General features: G+C 49.0%; 1 protein-coding gene across 6 annotated transcripts in view; it reads right to left on the bottom strand.

The window, feature by feature from the left end:
- TTC13 (tetratricopeptide repeat domain 13) overlaps window positions 1-20,937 on the bottom strand; it is an 88,069-nt gene that overhangs the window by 40,375 nt on the left and 26,757 nt on the right. For 4 of the 6 annotated variants that reach the window (XR_004377297.2, XM_032806391.2, XM_032806392.2 and 1 more), the window contains 2 exons: window positions 6,916-7,032; window positions 5,143-5,253 (listed from right to left, as the gene is read on the bottom strand). Coding sequence is in view for 5 of the 6 variants with exons in the window: in XM_032806391.2 (XP_032662282.1) it covers window positions 5,143-5,253; window positions 6,916-7,032 (228 nt within the window). In the remaining variant the exon portion in view is untranslated. Of the gene's footprint in view, window positions 1-3,072; window positions 3,156-5,142; window positions 5,254-6,915; window positions 7,033-20,937 lie in introns of all 6 variants that reach the window. The other 2 variants (XM_032806394.2, XM_032806393.2) reach the window with 1 other exon arrangement.

Here is a 20,937-nt window from a genome sequence, read left to right as displayed (position 1 = left end):
TTGAAGGCCATCCTGGAGAACTGGATTCTATTCCTACTCTGCCATACAGTTCGTATGTGACTCTGAAGAAATCATTTAAATCAAGCTTTTCACAGGTGGTCATTAATTGTGTGTTCCTCATTTTCTGGGTTCCCAACTTGAGGCTCTGGGGTCTGATTTGTAGCAGTGCTAAGCGTTAATAAATGTAAATGAAGTCAATGGGATCTGTTTTATGAACATTTAAAGGGCTATAAAATGTTAAATATTCCAGTGTCATCAACTCATGCAATTTCCTCACAAGTAACACAATTTTGGCTGGGGGTAGAACCAGCCTCACAATGATGCAAGAAGCTCCATCCCTCTCCTGAATTTCAATCCTGCCTGCTGCAAGGGCCCCCAGATCCTGTTACTAGCTACCTATCTCCTGGGAAACAGCTATAGGGGCAGGCAGATCCCTCTCTGCTCCACTCACATGAGAAGGGAGAGGGAGAAGTCGACTCCATTCTCATAGGAGGGAACACATAGCCCAGCAGTGCAAGGATGCTCTGCTTCCTCCTCCCTGCTGTGAAAGATGGATCATCTTCCCTCTGCTCCTCCCCCTTCCCCCACTATCCCTGCAACACAAGGACTGGGAAGGGAAAGAGCCCCGGACCTGCCCCCACTACAGGCAGAGAAGAATCATGAACCTGCAGCAGCAGTAGATGTGGGAGATGGGAGAGGACAGAACTGATGCAAGGGTTGTATAATAAATTGCTGGGGTGGGGGTGTTGGTCAGATGGAGGGACAATTAATTAGAATTTTGGGATTAGAGAGATGCTGGAAGCTCTGCACCATCAGGGACACAATAAAAGCTCCTGCCGAGGTGGCCAAAATCACCTTACTGAAATCAGGGAGAGCTGTCTATGCTAACTGTCACACCCATACATTGAGCAGAGTGTTAAAACACAACAGATCAAAATCACAACATAACCCTTTTAAAAATAATCTCATGATTTTGGGGGATTTGACTCATGATTTTTGAACCTTTGGGGTTGGCAATACTAAATTATCTGAAAAAGTCAGGTCCTAGGATCCTTAAACTGGGCACCCAAACATAGGAGACATTTGACAATTTTTGCTTCCATTCTCCATGTATAGAAGAAGAATAAAAATCTCCACTTCTCCCCTCAAACAGATGTTGTGAATGAATTAATGTCTGTGAAGCATCATACTCCAGTGATGAGTGTCACAGAAAACGCATGAGGAATTAATAATTGCATACTCAGTGCAAGGTTTAGATGCTGTGGTAAACAAGACAGAGGCAAACAACACACTGAACGATAAGGATAAAAACTTGTGAACAGGTGTACAGTCCATCCTGTGCACAAAATGGGGCATGGGTCCAGTAGGAAAAAATAGTAGGTGATCATATAATTCAAGACTATATTATAATGCATATTGCCAGGGGGGCAAATTAAGATTAGATACGCAACAATTTATATTGCAGTAGCACCAATCACATAATGTAGGTGTTTTCCAAACTTAATAGTCCAAAATATGAAAGAAAAAACTGACGGAGTACAGAGCGTTGTGGGGAAGAGAGGGAATACAATATACAGACATAGTAGTCAGGATGATGACTGGTTTATATATTATTAATTTTTTTAAATATATAACCTATCCACAACTGCTTTTCTATCTAGTTATTATCTGTAGATCACCTTTTTAAAGACATATAAATTCAAAGCCTTAATAAACAAAGTCAAGCTCTCTCCTCATCATTTCAATATCATTATTAAAAGCAAAACTAAAGAATGACCCATTACCTAACTCCTGAATAAGAGTGCAATTTAAATACTTTAGGTTTTTCAAAAAGAATTTATTTTGCTGATACTTAGAGCAAAAAACAACAGTTTGGTTTTTAAAAATAATTACTTCCCAGTTTTAGTGTAAGTATTTAGATTGCAAACACTTAAGGGCAGAGACCCTGTGTTTATATTAATTTATATAGCATTTATCACACTTGTGGCACTATATTATTAAGTCAAAACTTAAACATGCAAAAACCACTCATTGCTGTCTAAATATTATGATGATTTCAGAAACCATCTAGCAAGTTCTTATTATGAGAATAAAATATTCAACTGTGGTTCATAATGTTTACCTCACTTTATACAATATAACTTGGGGATATGTTTCAACAATGGTACTGATAACAAGCCAAAGATCAGGTAAATGAGGGCCCAACGGGTATGTTTACAGGGCAACTGGAAGTGCGATTGCAGCTTGGGTAGATACAGGGCCAGCGCTTCCATTAGGCGACCCTAGGCGGTCACCTAGGGCGCCAGGATTCGGGGGACGGCATTTTGTGCGCTCCCCATAGGGCGCACGGGAGCTTCCAGTTCCGCTCCCGTCGCACCGCCAAAGAAGGACCTTCTGCCGACGTGTCACGGAAAACAGCGGCAGGCAATTTAGCAGCTCAATAACTGCCACTGTCGCCTGCGGCATTTCAGCGGAGGGTCCTTCTTCAGCTGCACGATGGAAGTGGAACCGGACGCTCCCGCGCGCCCCGTGGGGAGCGCACAAAATGCCGCCCCCCGAATGCTGCCTAGGGCGCCAGAAATTCTGGCGCCGCTCCTGGGTAGATATACTCATGTTAGCTTTAATATAGTTAGCAATGCTAAAATAGCAGTGAAGACATGGAGGCATGGACTGTACAAGCTCTCCTGGGTACATGCTTGCATTGCTAGCTCATGCCGGGGCCCCCCCAACACCACATCTTCACTGCTATTTTTAGCGCTGCTAGTTAGATTAAAGCTAGCAAGAGTATGCCTACCCAGGCTGCAATCACACCTCTGACTGCAGTGTAGATATACCTTAAGAGACCTGTTTACTTTGGATTTATACTAAAACCTCTTTGCCTTTGTTTTATTTATACTGAGCTCAACCCTGAAGTCCATGCTATCGATAATTATCAACAATAACACATCATAATATAGAGAAACAAATCTGTGATTAAAGACTATTGTGTTATTTTTATTGATATGTAGTGTTGAAAGTGTGGTAGAGGCTTTAAGCCAGTGGTATTAAAAAGCTATTTCTGAATGTGCTTACCTATAGGCCTGTCCCAGACTCTTATATGCATCTATGAAATCAGCTTTCTGCTTCAGGGCTTCTTTGAATGATTCAATAGCTTCCTACATAAAACACAAGTAGGCATCATGATTATCTGTCATTAAATTATCCTTGTCTAAAGTTAAATTCAATAACTTTAAATTTACATTAATTCAGTAATTACTAAGGATTTTGTGCTGTTAAGGAAGACCTGTGGAAGGTTTGACCAAGGCATTATACATTACAAAACCCAAAAGTGTACAAGTAAAATATTACAGTAGTTTGTGCTACAAATCACACAATTAAAAATGCTAGAATCCTTTTTATGCTACAATAAGCTATGAAGTAAGCGACTCTCCCAATACCACATGCATTGAGGGACTTAACACTCTTCTCCTGAGATTTAGTCCAATGCCTTAACTACAAGGCCATCCTGTCTTCCTCCCGACCCCCACCTCACTCACAACACTCTTTTTAACTTTTACACACAGATTCACTTCACAGGATAGATATACCAGTATATTGCCCTCATGGAGATGCAGCTTATATTGGCAAAAAAGTTTTTCTGCAGGTTTAGTTTAAACTAATTGCCCAAATGGAATAAGTTACATTGGCAAAATAATTTTTTGCTGGTATAACTGCATCTAAAATAGGATTTTTGCTGGCAGAGCCATGTCAGTTGGAGTTCAAATTACTTTATATGGTCCAGATTTCATTAACCTAAACCTCAGACTCATAGCTCATTAACTAGGACTCAAATGAATTCTCTTAATACTTCTAAGTTTAATGCTTTAATAAATGACAGACAGCACAGGTAGGACTTCAGTCAGTAGAAGAACTTAATGCCCACTAAGCCTTTAGGCAAGGATGGGATTTAAACAAATGAATATACGTGTTGATTTAGAGAACAGGTAAATGACAGAACTGGCAAATTACAGTATTTCAATTCTAGTTTGAGTGTGTTAAGAATTCAGTTACTGCACTAATTACAATCAAACATCCACTCCAGGATCTAATCTCATCAAGTCTCAAATTAAATCAGGGTGGGTTTAAATCACAATTTGGATAGAATTGCACCAATGATAATCCAGGGTGCTGCAGGAAGTGGTGGCGGTGATTCAGTAAGTAGCACATTTCTCTCAAGTCAGCACTACACTGGGGATCTAGTTCACTACCAAGGGCCACTGTGCCACTTTCAGATAAGATTTACAAAGACAGCCTGACAATTTAAGGTCCTTAACCTGCTCTTTCCTGATTTTTGATTGAAAGTTCAGGAATGGAAAAAGTATAGGGGAAAACAAGCAGCAGCTGGGAGATGGATTGGGAGGGAGGAACCCTGAGAAAAAAAGCACCAGCAGCTCCCCACACTCCAGTAAGTTAGGAACAGATCCAGTATTGCCAACCTCAAACATTCAAAAATCTGAGTCAGACGTCCAAAAATCATGTGATTTTTAGAAAATCCATTTTGTGTGAAGGGGAGTTATTTGCCTTCTGTTTCAAGTCTTTGGAGGCACTGGCTTTTCCCTTCCATAATGTATGCATAAGAGTTTCAGGTTTGACATGCATTAAATGCACATGTAAATATCCCCATTGGCTGCCTGGAGGGGACTCCCCTTACCCTCTCCTAATTCATGCGTTAAGGAAGCTACCAGTGTTTTCCTCTCCAGTTCCCTTCCTTGTCAATATTCCTAGGCATTCTTTTTCATTTGACAGAAAGAAATTTTGGACTTAACTGGACATATTTTCAGCGTCAGCCCCTGGGCGTCAAGCACTTTTGAAAATCTGTCCCTAATTGACATCATATTATTCCATCAGTCAAATGCGTTCCAGTGAGAATATCTGATATCTACACGGCACATATCTACATGATGCGTCAGATATATTTTCAGTAAACCAAGAAGTGCCACTGGATTTAACAGAGCCTAAAAAGGTTTGGTATAATGATTTATCTCAGTCATGAGAAAAAACAAGGACACCTACAGAATATCTACAACAGCTAGAATATTTTATAGAAATAACTTAATATTAAAGGCATTGTTCTGTAAGTGGACATTTAAAAACAAAATTTACCTTCAGAAGTCCTCTGTGGAAAAAGGTTAAGCCTTTGTATAGCATAGCTATAGGCTGATTTTTGGTCAGTTCCAAGGAACGCTGAAAGTCTTCATGAGCTGTTGCATAGTCCTGTTGGACAAAAATAGCTTTCAGATGACAAAGAAATTGCTAGATCTAGCTGATCAAGAGGAATACAACAAACTCTCTTATGGTTACATGTATGCATTTTGCTCCAACAGAGAGATCTCAAGTTCTAGGTTTATATTAATATGCTGACTCAATCTCAATAGTGCTAAGATAAAATGCCTCTTCTTTAGAAGGAACAAAGAAAGCAAATATCCTTAAGAAGGAGAATAGAAGGCATTCAGCTCCAGTACCATTTAAAGCAGCAGAGATAGCCAAATGTCAGTCAGAATGGCAAACAAAAAGGAATGTATAGCACAATTTATTTCCATCTTTCCTCTCATAGCAACTGCTGCAAGAAAAAAATGGGATGAAGTGAATAGAGAAATGGATAGAAAATAGGCTGAGTTAAGTCAACTGAATAAACTGATTTTACATCATTCCGTTGGGATATCAGCTATTCAATGTGCATACCATTTTTGAGGCAAAAATATCTAAACTAACCTGAAGCTGTGTCCTTAAAAATGCCAAAATAATAATACAGTAAAAGCTGTTTTATCCGGCATGTTGGGGGAAGGAGGAGTGCCGGTAAGTGAAAAATGCTGATTAACTAAGAGGGAGGGAGTTAGGTGCGGAAGGGGGCTCAGGCCAGAGGGTTGGGGCGTGGGAGGAGGTGCGGGGTGCCAGATCTGGGGGGGCACTCACCTTGGGTGGCTCTCCACAAATGGCAACCTGTCCCAGCTGCTTCTAGGTGGAGGCACAGCAGGCAGCTCTGCATGCTGCTCCAACCCCGCCCCAAGCACTAGCTCCACAGCTCCCATTGGCTGAGAACCACAGCCAATGGGACCTGCGAGGGCAGCACTTGACGGCAGAGGCAGCGCACAGAGCTGCCTGTCGCGCCTCCACCTAGGAGCAGTTGGGGCAGGTCACCATTTGTGGAGAGTTGCCTAAGATAAGTGCCCCCCAGATCTGGCACCCTGTATCTCAAATCCCTGCACCCTCCCGCACCCACACTCCCTCCCAGAACCCATGCCCCCATCCCCAGTCCCGCACCCAAATTCTCTCCCAGAGCCTGCGCTCCATGCTCCCTCCTGTGCCCCAATCCCCTGCCAGCCTTGTACCAACCATACTATAAACCGGAATTTAAATGAAGATCAGAAACAGAAATAGAGCTTTCTGGTTGGTGAAGTGCTGGATAAAATAGCTTTTACTGTAATAATTATTTTCATAGCAAGAAGATAGGATTTCAGCATTTTGTGAGGATAATAGATTGTTTTATATTGCTGGTCTGGGGTTCTCTCACACCACACACACACCCCTGTAGTTCTGTATATTTTTCCTTTTTAAAAATGAGTATCCAACAATAATCCTCATGGACAATTATCTTCACTATCAAAGCAAGTTTCTCTGTGCACCCCCACTGACCCCAGAAGGCACAAAAGTAGTTATGAGATTATAGATTGTCTGCATTAATTTTTATACAACATATTTCCTCTCCACTAAGAAATTCATGAAAAAAAAATACTTTAAGGCCTCCTCTGATCACAGTTCTCTAAAAAGGCAAGTAAACTGCTGGTCAATCATAACTATATGAAGATAAGTTTTCAATGGGGAGGGGAGAAATCCTTATTTTTTCATGAAAGTAGCATCTAATGGCAAAAAACTAACCTCAGATATGAAGTAAAGAGTACCTCTGTGCCTGTAAAGTCGTGCTGATGACTGCAGCTGAATAGCTTTGGTGAGATCAGCCAGTGCCTCACTAATTCGGCCCAGGGGAGACAATATCTATAAATCCAAAGTAAGCAATTAACCTACAAAGAGTACACTGAGTTGTCCTAGAGTATGCTGAGCAATCTTAGAACTGTTTTATCTTGCAATATGTTTTTACTTTCATGCCTGTACAATTAATCTTGTTCTCAAGTATATACGTATTTTACTTTGTGTATTTACTAGAGCTGGTCAGAAAACAGAATTTTCATCCCACTGAAAATTCTGACATTTGCTTTTCTCCTGATTCAGGACAAAGTCAAAATCTCAAAATATCTCACAGAACAAAATATTTGGAAATATGCTTGAATTTTGATAATGTCAATACAATACACTACAATGTCAGAACAAAATGAGTTGAAATAGTCTACTCTAATTTTAATTAATTTTGAAACTTCTGTCAAAATAGCTGAAATTGACACAATCAACTTTTTGATTTCAAATGAAATAGTATTTTCCAACAGAAAACTGTTCCTATGAAATGTTTTGACCAACTCTGGTATATACACCCTTAGATAAAAATTAAGAGAATATTGCAAAACCACCATACCTAAAATAGCATGAAAACTGTGAATCAGAACTTTTTATTAGAAAAAATTGTATACACAATTATGTTGTGTTTTGACAGATCTTTATTTTCTTCATATTTGGAATGCAAAAAACAGTGTTTCTTACTCATCATTTCCTTTCTGCTAGCAGTGTCTCTCACAAATTTGGATGTCTGAGCAGCTCCCCTTCTTTCTGCAGCTACCAAAGCAAATCAAAGTCTCAGAGCTACGTGCTCTGGGCCATTCCCCCTTTGATCCCACTTACCATCGGATGAGTTATTCCAAAACCATATGTCATAAACAGATAGCTAAGGGTTAAGTGTTTCTTTCACCTGTAAAGGGGTTACACAAGGGAACCAAACACCTGACCAGAGAACCAATCAGGAAATGGATTTTTTTCAAAACTCAGGGAGGGATGTTGGGTCTGGGTCTTTTGTCTGTCTCTCTCTCAGCTATGGGAGCTTCTTTCTATTTCAAGCTTCTAATCTACAATTTCAAAGTTGTGAGTACAAAGGTAGCAAACAACAATAGGCTTTTATATGTTTTGTTTTGTATTTACATGTGTGTAGTTGCTGGAATGTTTAAATTGTATCTCTTTTTGAATAAGGTTGTTTATTCATTTTTTCTTTTAAGCAATTGATCCTGTATTATTGTCATTCTGATACAGAGAATATTTTGATGGCTTTTTCTTTCTTTTTTATATAAAGCTTTCTTTTTAAGACTTGTTTTTGAGTTTTTTCTCTCTGGGTAGGCTAAGAAACGAAGGAGGGGAATTCTTTTTGTTTGATCTACGGAGGGTGAATCTCTGCAGCACAGGAATTGTGGGAGGGGGAAGAGATAGAATCATTTCTGTTTCCTTGTATTTGGGGTTTGTCTCTTTGTGGAAGAGAGAAGACATACTTCTTGGTATTGTGATGTAAAAGAGATTGCATCGATAACTCTCAGGTTAGCCAGAGAGGAAAGTCTGGGTGGGAGAGAGAGGGGAGAAGGGAAGTGGTTATTTCCCTTTGTGGTAAGACTCAGGACCTCTGAGTCTTGGGGTCCCAGGGAAAGTTTGGGGGACCAGAGCGAGGGCAGGCGCTGTAATTCCTGTCTGGTGGCAGTGAGATAAGATCCAAGCTGGTAATTAAGCTTGGAGGTTCATGCTAGGCACCCACATTTTGGACACTAAGGTTCAGAATTGGGAAAGATGCTTATGATACCATAAAAATTTCTATAAACAATATTAGTAACAAACACTCCAGAGGTAACTAAACCAACTATGCATGACATGCATCCGACTAAGTGAGTATTCACCCATAAAAGCTTATGCTCCAATACATCTGTTAGTCTATAAAGTGCCACAGGACTCTTCGTCGCTTTAGACCAACTATGTACAGTGAACCATAAAATGTTCACATAGTAAAAATCCCATGCCAGTATCTGACTTTTTGGCTTATAGAAACCATTTGGGGTGGGTAAAATTGTGGGAGCCTCTAACAGCAGAAAGGAAACTATCGGTAAGAAATTTTCGGTTCTATAGTCCAGCGTTTTCCACAAGTCTGGATGTCTGGGAAGTAGCAAGAGGTGAATAGATGTAGGGAGGGTTGTAGAAAAGGTCAGAAAGAAGGGGCGGGGGGAAGAAAGGTATCCCTCCCCCTTTAAAAGATTTATATCTGGGCTATTGTCTCCAGCACCTTCCTGCCAAAGGGAGCTTCTGCAGACAGGAAGGCCACCTTATAGTGCTCGATAAATGTAGCAGCTGTTGACCAGGTGGCTGCCTTGCCAATTGCTTGTGTCCCATTTGCTCTTTCTGCCTATGAGTTAGCCAAGGATCACTGGGAGCGTGCCCTGAACCCTTTCAAGATTGGACACTCTGATGCCTTGTATGCCTCCACAATGCACAGACTAATCCATCTAGCAATGGAGGCTTGGAAGCTCTGTGTCCTTTGCATTTTGGGTGGAAAGACATGAATACGGCACCCAACCTTCTCAAAGATTCTATATGTTTGAAGTAGATTTTCAGGCTCTTCTGACATCAAAGGTGCACCATCTCTTCTCTGCAGGATGTTGTGACCTCAGATAGAATGAAGGAAGAATCTCCTCTTGGGAAGCACAGATGGAGGTTTTTCACCTTCCTCTGCAGCATGGGGCATGGGTCACTTGCTGGAAGACTCTCTGCAGCTTGAGGTCTTCAAACCACAATTTGAGGACTTCAGTAATTCAGACATAGGTTACGGGTTTGTTATAGGAATGGGTAGGTGAGATTCTGTGGCCTGTGTTGTGCAGGAGGTCAGACTAGATGATCATAATGGTCCCTTCTGACCTTAAAGTCTGTGAGTCTACGAAAAACACGGTTACTCACCTTTGTAACTGTTGTTCTTCGAGATGTGTTGCTCATATCCATTCCAGTAGGTGTACGCGCCGCGCGTGCATGTTCGTCGGAAGACTTTTACCCTAGCAACTCCAGCGGGCCGGCAGGTCACCCCCTAGAGTGGCGCCGCCATGGCGGGGGTAATATATACCCCTGCCGACCCGCCCGCTCCTCAGTTCCTTCTTGCCGGCTACTCCGACAGTGGGGAAGGAGGGCGGGTGGGGAATGGATATGAGCAACACATCTCGAAGAACAACAGTTACAAAGGTGAGTAACCGTCTTTTCTTCTTCGAGTGCTTGCTTCATATCCATTCCAAGTAGGTGAATCACAAGTCTTACCTAGGCGGTGGGGGTCAGAGTTGGAGACTGTTGAATGCAAAACAGCCAAACCAAGAGCTTGCATCGTCCCTGGACTGTTGCACCAAGGCGTAATGAGCAGAGAAGTGTGCACTGAGGACCACGTAGCTGCATGGCATATGTCGTGGATAGGAACACGGTTGAGAAAGGCAATCGACGAGGCCTGAGCTCTTGTGGAATGTGCAGTCACTCGGCCTGGAGAGGCGTGAGCTAACTCATAGCACGTTCTAATGCAGGCCGTAACCCAGGACGAGATTGTTTGAGACGAGACAGGGCGACCTTTCATCCTGTCTGCCATGGCAACAAGAAGTTGGGACATCTTACGAAAAGGTCAGGTGCGGTCGATGTAGAACGCCAGCGCTCTACAAACATCGAGGGAGTGTAGGCTCTGCTCTCTACGGGATGCGTGAGGTTTAGGATAAAAGACCGGGAGGAATATGTCTTAGTTAAGGTGAAAGGAGGAGACCACCTTGGGAAAGGAAGGCTGGATGCGGGCGCAGCTGCACCTTGTCCTTGTGGAATATCGTGTAAGGCGGGTCCGCCACAAGAGTGCAAAGCTCCGAGACTCTCCTGGCCGATGTAATGGCCACAAGGAACGCCATCTTCCACGATAGATACAGGAGACAGCAGGTTGCCAAGGGTTCGAAGGGAGGGGCCATTAGCCTCGAGAGAACCAGATTGAGGTCCCAGGAAGGGGCGGGGCGGCGGACCTGGGGGAACAGGCGCTCCCGGCCCTTGAGGAACCTCGAGACCATTGGGTGAGCGAGAACACGGAGGAAGGGCCTTCTCCTGGATGGAACGTTGAAATGGCAGCTAGGTGCACGCACAAGGATGAGAGCGCGAGGCCCTGTTGTTTGAGGTGCCATAGGTATTCCAAAATCACATGGATGGGAGCCTGTGTAGGTGGTACTTGTTGTGTCTGACACCAGCAGGAGAACCTCTTCCACTTCGCCACGTAGTAGCTCTGGTCGCAGGCTTCCTGCTTCCCAGGAGCACCTGCTGCACTGGGTAGAGCAGCGCAGCTCTGAGCCGCTCAACCAGCCAGGAACCACGCCGTCAGGTGGAGGGATTGGAGGTCGGGATGGAGAAGCCTGCTGTGGTCCTGGGATATCAGGTCCTGATGGATCGGCAGGAGAACGGGGCTGGCTATTGATAAGTCCAGCAGCGTGGTGTACCAGTGCTGGCGAGCCACGCTGGGGCGATGAGAATTACTCGAGCCTTGTCCCTGCGCAGCTTCACAGGACCCTGCGGCAGCTTCACCAGACTTTGTGTACTAGCGGAAACGGTGTGGAAGCATATAGGAGGTGGGTCGACCAGGACAGGAGGAAGGCGTCCAAGATCGAACCGCGGGCGAGACCTCAAAAGGAGCAGAACCTGGGGCATTTCGGTTGCTGCGTGAGGCGAAGAGGTCGATCTGGGGAAAACCCACCTCCGAAGAGAGAATGGGCTATGTCCAGGTGGAGGGACCACTCGTGGGCCAGAAAGGACCTGCTGAGGTGGTCCGCTAACTCGTTCTGGACCCCTGGAAGGAAGGAGGCCACCAGATCCATGGAGTGGGCTATACAAAATTCCCACAGCCTGATCGCCTCCTGACAAAGAGGGAGAGAGCGGGTCCCTCCCTGCTTGTTTATATAGTGCATCGCAGTGGTGGTGTCCGTGAGCACTAAGACACAACGTCCTCGCCAGGTGACGAATAAAGGCCTGACAGGCGAGGCGGACCGCTCGCAGCTCCCGGACATTTATGTGCAGCAACAGCTCCTGAGCGGACCAGAGGCCTTTTGTCCGATGAGACCCCATGCGAGCTCCCCAGCCCAGAGAGGATGCGTCCATTGTCACTGATATGGACGGTTCCCTGGGGTGGAATGGCAGGCCCGCACAACACCAGGGAGGGGTCTTGCCACCAGCGGGGAGGAGTGCAATACACTCTCTGGGAGTGTGATGACCACGTCCATGCTGTCCCTGCGTGGGCGGTAAACGGAGGCTAACCACATTTGCAGGGGGCGAAGTCGGAGCTTGGCGTTCTTGGTGACAAAGGTGCAGGCCGCCATGTGACCGAGCTGAGGAGGCTGAGACAGACCCGGGCCGAGGTCACGGGAATGACGAGTAGGCTGTCTATGATGGAGACTATCGCCTGGAACCGGCTGGGTGGAAGCGAGGCTGTCGCGAGCGTGGAGTCGCCCAAGACAGCCCCAATGAATTCTATCCTCTGAGCTGGTACGAGGATGGACTTGTCGAAATTGAGCAAGAGGCCCAAGTTTCGAACAGTTCCTGATAACCGCTATGTGCGCGGCGACCTGAGCCTCTGAAGACCCGCGAACCAGCCAGTCGCTTCCAGGTAAGGGACAAGACAGACTACATATGCCTTGCCGACGGCAGGAAAGACCAGCCACAGACTGTCATAGGCATTTGTGGAAAACCCGCGGGGCACAGGAAAGGCTGAAGCGAGCAGGACCGTGAATTGGAAGTGGCGGTCCGTACCACAAAGCGTAGATAGCGTCGGTGCGGTGTGGTAAATTGAAACATGAAAAGTACGCATCTTTCATGTCGAGAGCAGCAAACCAGTCTCCCGGATCCAGGGACGGGATAATAGACCCAAAGACACCATGCGGAACTTCAACTTCTTTACGAAGGCGTTGAGTCCGCGGAGGTCCAGGATTGGTCGGAGACCTCCTTTCGACTTGGGGATTAAAAAAATAGCGGGAGTAAAACCCTCTGCCCTGAGATCTCGAGGTACCTCCTCTATGGCTCCGATTTCGAGAAGCGTGTGGACCTCCTGGCAGAGGAGATGCTCGTGAGAGGGGTCCCTGAAGAGGGACGAGGAGGGTGGTGTGGAGGGAGGGGGCCGAAACAAACTGAAGATGGTAGCTAAACTCCACCGTGCGTAAAACCCAACGATCCGAAGTTAGTCGGGTCCACGCCGGGAGGAAGGGAGAAAGGCGGGTTGGAAAACAGGAAAGGAGTCCAGGGAAGGACTGGTGCTCTGCTCTCGATCGCACCTTCAAAAGTTTTGTTTCGGTCCGCGCGGTGGTTTGGTGGAACCGTTATTTGCGTCCCCCCTGGGAACCAGACTGGCGTCTCCGGTTTACCGGCCTCGCCTTCTGTTAAAGTCCTGACGAGGGGCGTGGGGGGGGTAGGGGCACTGAGGTTGTGCCCGAAAGGACCGCCGCTGGGTCTGTGGTGTGTGCATGCCCAGGGAAGCGCATTATGATGCGATTGTCCTTAAGCGCTTTGGAGCCTTGGGTCGTTTTATTAGAGAAGAGGCCCTGCCCCTCAAATGGGAAGGTCTTGAATCATGTGTTGCAGTTCTGGAGGGTAATCTGGAGACCTGCAACCACGAAATCCTCCTCATTGTGACCCCAAGACGCGACCGGTCCTAGCCGCCGAATCTGTGGCGTCGAGCGGCCTGCAAGAGGTTCTGGAGATCTTTTTTCCCTCCTCGCCGGAGGCTCTGGAACTCAGGGCGGGAGTTTTTTCTAGCGGGACCAGCTCAGTGGAATTTGGCGATGGACTGCCAGGTATTAAAATTGTACCTAATGAGCAGCGCTTGTTGGTTGGCTACACGCAACTGTAGACCCCTGCGGAGTATACCTTGCGCGCCCCAGTAGATCCATATGCTTAGCCTCCCGCGATTTGGGGGCGGGGCTGGTTGGCCATGGCGCTCCCTCTCGTTCACAGATTGTACGACCAGAGAGCATGGAGGAGGTATGGGTGTAGAGGTAGTCGTACCCTTTAGAGGGTACCATGTGCTTCCTCTCCACGCCTCTGGCTGTCGAAGAGGAATGGACGCCGGAGACTGCCAGATAGAGTCCGCCTTTGCCTGAATAGAGCGGATAAAGGGCAGGGCTACCCGCGTCGGGGCGTCGGAGGACAGGATGTCCACGACAGGGTCCTCCACTTCGGGGACCTCCTCCGCCTGGAGGTTGACCCTGCTCAATGCAACACACGGCGGAGCAGGTCCTGGGTGAGCCCGAAGGTCAATGGGGTGCGGGCCCAAAGTAGAAGTGCCCGCCACCGCCTCATCCGGCGAGGAGGAGGAGGAAAGACCGGGGACCGCAGCTCCTCGTGAGGTTCTTGTTCCAGAGGGGGGGCCCGTTTCGAAAGCGGGGCAGCCTCTGGGTCCTGGGTCGCGGTGGAGAAACGTCGTCCCTGGGAGGTAAGGGCAACTGACGGAGGCCTCCGGCACCCGACGGGCAGAAACCGCAGATCTCGATGCCGTGGTGGGATCGCCTTGGGCTTGGTGGTACGCCAAGGCGTCCAGAAGTGACCACTGCGGCGGTTGGTCCAGTCCCTGGTGTTCCGGGGGAAACGGGTGTGGGTCCACATCGCCGTAGAGAGGCTGTCTGGGCGGGAAGAACCCGAGGGTGTCCTCGACGGCCAAGGCGGAGCGGATAGCCGTGAGACTGGTGCCAGACGTCATTTCGCCCTGGAGAAGGTACCGGGAATCGTACGGTGCCGAGATCGGGAGCGGGACCTACGACCAGCACGGTGCCAGGAGGTCAAAACCGGGATCGGGTGTAACACACGGTAGGACATGGGCTCCGTCGGGAGCAGTGCCGGGAGGTAGACCGTCGTGCCGAATGCCGGTCCAGGGAACGGGACCTGGACCGGTGCCCCGCGAGTACGACCGCGCCGAGAGTGGGAACGGTGGCTGGGGACTGGCGAGACGGCGTCGTGAAGGCGAACGGCGGTGCGAGCGGGAGCGGCGTGCCGAGATCTCGACCGCGACCGAGTGCCTGTCCGCTGCTCCTAGAGACACTGGTTGGAGCATAGCCGGCTTTCCCCATTGACGAAAGGACCCGCACCGGTTGGTGCCGGGGTTGAGGCAGGGAAGGCTGTCAGTTAGGGCAATCAGTTCTCCTCGCCATTGCAAAAGTCTCGCAGGTCGTAGTGGGGAACAGCGAGCTCGACACAGGGCTTGCGCGCGGGAGCTGTCTTGCACCGGACTCGACGGCTCTTGCCTGGCGGAGTCGATGGTGCCCGGGATAACGGTGCCATGGCAGATGGCGGTGCCGGCTGGCACGGTTTCCCATGCTCAGACTGCGGTGCCAGACCGCAGCCGCAGGAGCCTTTCGACCTCTTCGCTTTGGTGAAGGGAGCGATGCCGGGCTGACTTCTGCGCTGGAGACTGTTGGTGGCATGGCGTTCTGGCGGTACCGCCGTTTTTCCGGGTGCCGAGGAAGAACTTCTGCCCGGTGCGGACTGCGGTGCGCTTGGTGCCGGAGCTGCAGGGGTCCAGGGCGGCCTCCATAAGGAGCTGCTTCGAACGCAGGAGTCCCGCTCCTTTTTGTGATCCTTCCGCGTTGAAGGACTTACAGATCCGGCACTTGTCCGTAAGATGGGATTCCCCCCAGGCACTTCAGGCAACGATCATGGGGTCTCCGCTGTTGGCATCGGCCGACGTCAGGCCGACCACTGTTTGCTAACCCGGGAGAAGCCAGGCATGAGCCGGATCACCGGAGGGGCAAGGAGGATTAACCTCAGCCCTCAAACTATATATAAAACTATACTAACACACTATACTAATAAGTACTAAGTAATCAACACTCAAACTACAACATAACTATGAACTGGAGATGAGAATGGGTGAAACGCTAGGGAGGTGGAGGTCAGCTAAGCCGCACTCCACTGTTCCAATGACCGACCACGGGCGGTAAGAAGGAAACTGAGGAGCGGACGGGTCGGCAGGGGTATATATGCAGGTGCTGCAAAGGCGCCACGTGCCAGGGGGTGCCTGCCCGATTCCCGCCGGGTTGTTGCTAGGGGGAAATTCTTCCGACGAACGTGCACGCGGAGCGCGCACACCGTACTTGAATGATATGAGCAAGCACTGCGAAGAAGAACCTCCGATGGGGCGGGAAGATGGCTATTGGAAATAAGCGTCCTGTATGTCAAGGGGCATACCAGTTCCGGGATCCAGGGATGGGAATAATGGTCCCCCCAAGGACACCAATACGGAACTTCAACTTGACACAGGTATCATTGTTGGTGAGCTCTCGTAGGTTGAGGATGGGTCTGAGACCTCCCTCGGCCTTGGGGATCAGAAAGTAACGAGAGTAAAACCCCTGCCCTTCTCATCTCTCTGGAACCTCCTCTATGGTCCTTTGTCGAGGAGGAGCGTTCGTACCTCCTGAGGAGGAGGGATCTGCTCGGTGAGAGGGGTTCCCCTGAAGTAGGGACGGGAAGGGGGGTGGGATGGGCGGGCACGAAGCAAACTGTAGGCGGTATCAAGCCGCAACACGCAGAGGACCCAGTGGTCTGAAGTAAGCTGGTACCACGTCTGGGAGCAGAACGAAAGACGGTCTGGAGAAGGGAGGAGATGGATCGGGGGAGGGACTGGTACAGCGCCCCTCAGGCGCACCTTCAAAACGAGAGGGCTTCGGCCCGGAGGAAGGCTTGGAGGGACCTGGCTTTGGCCCTCCTGGTTACCCGATTGTCTGCGCCTGCCATTCCTGTTTCGCCGCCCTGGCAAAGTCTAGCCTTTGCCTGGGCTGGGGGTAAGGCCTGTGGTTGCTGTTGAGGCCTGAATGGTCTATGCTGGGTGACCCGCGTATGCATCCCAGGGCGCGCATAATGACCCTATTGTCTTTGAGGCTTTGCAGCCGAGGGCCAGTCTTGTCCAAAAAACAGGCCCTGGCCCTCAAACGGAAGATCCTGGATGGTATATTGGAGTTCCGGAGGAAAGGCCAGAGACCTGAAGCCACAAAATGCGGCGCATAGTGATCCGGAGGCCAGAGTCCTGGTGGCCGAGTCTGCAGCGTCCAAAGTTGCCAGTAGGGAAGTGCGCGTGACCTTTTTGCCCCTCGTCAAGGAGAGCGGCGAACTCCTGACCGAGCGTTCCTGCGGGAGCAGCTCCCTTTAAATTTATCAGCCGCCACCCAGGTGTTTTATGTGTAGCGACTGAGCAGAGCTCTCTGGGTTGGAGACCCGCAGCGCTGCAGGGCGCTGCGGAATAGAACCTTGCGGCCCAGCAGGTCATTCGCCTTGCATCCTTAGCATAGCTTGGGGCCGGAGCTTGTTGTCCCGTGGCGCTCCCTCTTCAGTTCACAGATTGAACGACGAGGGAAACACGTGGCGGGGTGGACAGTAAAGTACTCATAGCCCTTCGAAGGACCATGTATTTACAGCTCGACACCCCGAGCGGGGCGGGGGGAAACGGAAGCTCAATGACTGCCAGATAGGGTGGTGGCATGAGGGCTTGGATATGTCCTTATGAAGGGCAGGGCGACACGAGAGTGGGCGCATAAATCCGAAACGAGAGATGCTCACGACTGGGTCCTCGATCTCGGAGACCTCCTCAGCCTGGATGTTCATATTTTGCGCCACATGCCTGAGGGAGGTCCTGGTGCGCCCTTGAGGTCCAGCGCGTGCCGAGGGAGGTTGACCGGGATCTGGATCGCCGATGACTCCGGGAACGACTCCTCGAGTCCCGGTGCCAGTAACGGTGGCTGGAGCCAGAACGATGCCGTGAGTATCGAGACCGGCGCGAGGTGATCTGCACCGGCGAGTTGACCGGTACCGTAGTGGAAGATCTGCGTTGCCGCGGAGCCGTAAACTGCGAGCTGGCGTCGTCGTAGCAACGCCAAGACCTCCTTGGGATCGAGAAATCAGTGCCGAGCTGTCGGCAACTGACAGCCCTGACGGAGCTCGCTTGAAAGTATCAGTGACCAGGGCGGGAGTCGCGGGACGTCGTATCGCATCGTGTCCGGGCTTGCCCTTAGACTGCAGAACCCGCACCAGCGGTGCCAGGGGTTTGGGGCAGCACAGGCTCCATTAGAGCGATGAGGTCCCTGGCCGAGGAGAAGGTCTCGGGCGTGGACGGGACCATCAGCTCAACCCCAGTCTGCTTGGCGGGGAGCTGAGAGGGATCGCGGACTCGATGGACCTGCCAGGCCCCGAGTCGACAAAGTCCCTGGCATGGCCAACCCAGCCGGCGTCGATGCCGGGTGCTCTTTCGAGGCAGCTTAGCTGAGGTAGAGGAGGTAGACAGTCTCTTCCCCTGAACCGGTGCCGGAGAATGGTCAGGTGCCGTGGCGTCTTCACGCCGCCGGAGTGGTCCGGTGCCGGAGCCGAAGCGACACTCGGTGCGCGAGGATGAAGGATTAAGCACCGCTTCCATTCAGGAGCGTCTTGAGGCGCTGGTCTCGCTCCTTCTTGGTCCTCGGTCTGAAGGCTTTGCAAATGCGGCACTTCTCGGAGATATGCGATTCCCCCAGGCACTTCAAGCAGGCGTCGTGGGGGATCGCTGGTAGGCATCGGCTTCTTACAGGCTGAGCACGGTTTTGAACGCCGGCCCGCCGCCCGCCCTCCTCAGTTCCTTCTTACCGCCGGTCGGTCGTTGGAACTGTGGAGCGCGCATAGCTGTCCTCCGCGTCCCTAGCTTCTCTTTGTTCATTGTTTCTAGTTCTAGTTCTAGTTTTAATTATAGTTCACTTAGTTGTAGTATAGTTGTAGTTTATAGTTCTAGTGTATATAGTTAGCGGGTTCGGGCGCTAGCCTCTCCGCGCCCGGCGCCGGCTCATGCTGGTTCGCCGCGTAGGGGTATATATTACCCGCTATGGCAGCGCCACTCTAGGGGGCGACCTGCCGGCCCGCTGGAGTTGCTAGGGTAAAAGTCTTCCGACGAACATGCACACGCGGCGCATACACCTACTGGAATGGATATGAGCAATCACTCGACGAAGAACGTGGAATAAACGACTCCAGAGTTCTGAGCACCACCATGTCCTCATGGAACAAGCAGTAAGGTTCCTGCATAGATAAGGCCACCAGCTCCAACACTCATGTGGCAGACATGATGGCTATCAGAAAGCACGTAATGATAGACAAACAGAATGCTGATGCTGGTGTTAGTGGTTTGAAGAGATGACTTGTCAGGGCTTTCAGCACAAGCAACAGGTTCTTGCAAAAAGGAGCCTGACCACTGATTTAATTAATCGGATTGCTCTAAGAAATCTGCCTACCTGTGGGTTCTCTACCAGACCACAGGCTCTGTGCTACAAACCAACTTTTAAATACTCACCCTGTGGCTCCAGAATAATGAAAGAAGGTCCTGAATCTTCTGGAATCTCTCTAGGGATGGGCAGATCTTTGCTATCAAGGTATCTACGTCCATTCCTAAGTAAGGTATTTTTGGTGGATGGAGTCAAAAGGCTTTTCTTAACATTGGTAACAAAGAAGTGTACCTGCAGATTAAGTGTCAAGGACATGGCTGTGTGTGTTAATGAAGGAGATGAAGCTCTGATCAAGATGTCATCCAGGATTCCAGGAAGGGATACCAGTGGATAACCTGAGACGAGAGTCTGGCTGATTGCCACCAACTTCTTTGCAAAGACTCTGGGGGCTGTGGACAGGCCAAATGGGAACATACAGTATAGATAATGCTTCCTGCCATAAACAAACCTTAGAAATCTGCAGTTCCACAATCTGATAGAAATATGGAAGCATGTATCTGTCAGGTACACAGAAGCCAGAAGATTCCCCAAGACAGGGATCTCAGGGTCTCCATTCAAAACTTTGTTTTCTTCATCCACTTGTTGAACCTTTTAAAGACAGGAATGGCTCAGATTCCCGCCATGTGCTTCTGAGGGAATACTTTCAATTGCTTCCATATCTAAAAGACAAGACATCTCATTCTGGATCAGATTGCACTTCATAGGGTTGTGGGAGATGGGGGAAATGGATGAATATGGATGGGGGGAGCCCTGGCTCACTATCCCCTTACTAGGGTGACCAGATGTCCCGATTTTATAGGGATAGTCCTGATTTTTTTGTCTTTTTCTTACGTAGGCTCCTATTACCCCCCACTCCCATCCTGATTCTTCACATTTGCTGTCTGGTCACCCTACCCTTTACCCACCTGTCTGTAGTCAATGCTACCCACTCCTCCAGGAAACAGGAAATTCTGCCTGCCCTCTAGCTTCAGCTCTGGGCAGAGGCCTATGAGGTCTCTGTCAGAAAGAGGCTTTGGAAAGGGTGATGTTCCCTTTGGGCTTTCCCCCAAAGCCCATTTCCACAGCTCTCCTTTGAAGAATCTGCTCTGCCTTCTCTGGTACATCTGAGAGGATGAAGGCCAAAACCATCCTCTCTGTCTGATGGCAAGTCTGTATTCTCTACTGAAAGCAATAAGTAGCACTAGGAAAGATTGATTTGATTTTTCCACATGGTCCGCCACTGCTCTGTCTAGCTTTTCCCTGAAAAGAAGGGAGTCTGTAAACTTGGTAGAGCACAGAACGTGCTTTGAGTGGGTATCCATCTTCCAAGGATGGAGCAGTAGGTGGTTCCTGGTTACTGAGCTGGAAACCATGGCTCTGGCTCGGAACCTCATTGTACCCCTATCATAAGCATAATTCCCAAATCTGGACCTTAGCATCCAGAAATCTGGGTGCCTGCATGAAACCCTCTAAGCTTAATTATCAGTTTAGAACTGATATCGCTGCCACCATCCAAAAATTCCAGTGTTTTGGCTCACTCTGGTCTCCCCAAAACCTCCCCTGGGGAACCCAAGACTCAGATGCCCTGAGTCTACAACAAAGGGAAATAACCCACTTCCTCCCACCTCTCTCCCACCCAGAATTTCCTCTCTGGGCTAACCTGAGAGTTACTGATGCAACCTCTTTACATCACAATACCAAGAAGCATGTCTCTTCTCTTCCACAAAGAGACACC

The sequence above is a fragment of the Chelonoidis abingdonii genome, chromosome 3 (assembly GCF_003597395.2).
Source record: "Chelonoidis abingdonii isolate Lonesome George chromosome 3, CheloAbing_2.0, whole genome shotgun sequence".
Lineage (NCBI taxonomy): Eukaryota > Metazoa > Chordata > Testudines > Testudinidae > Chelonoidis > Chelonoidis abingdonii.
Note: the sequence above shows the minus strand (reverse complement) of the source record. Positions and strands in the feature narration are given on the sequence as shown.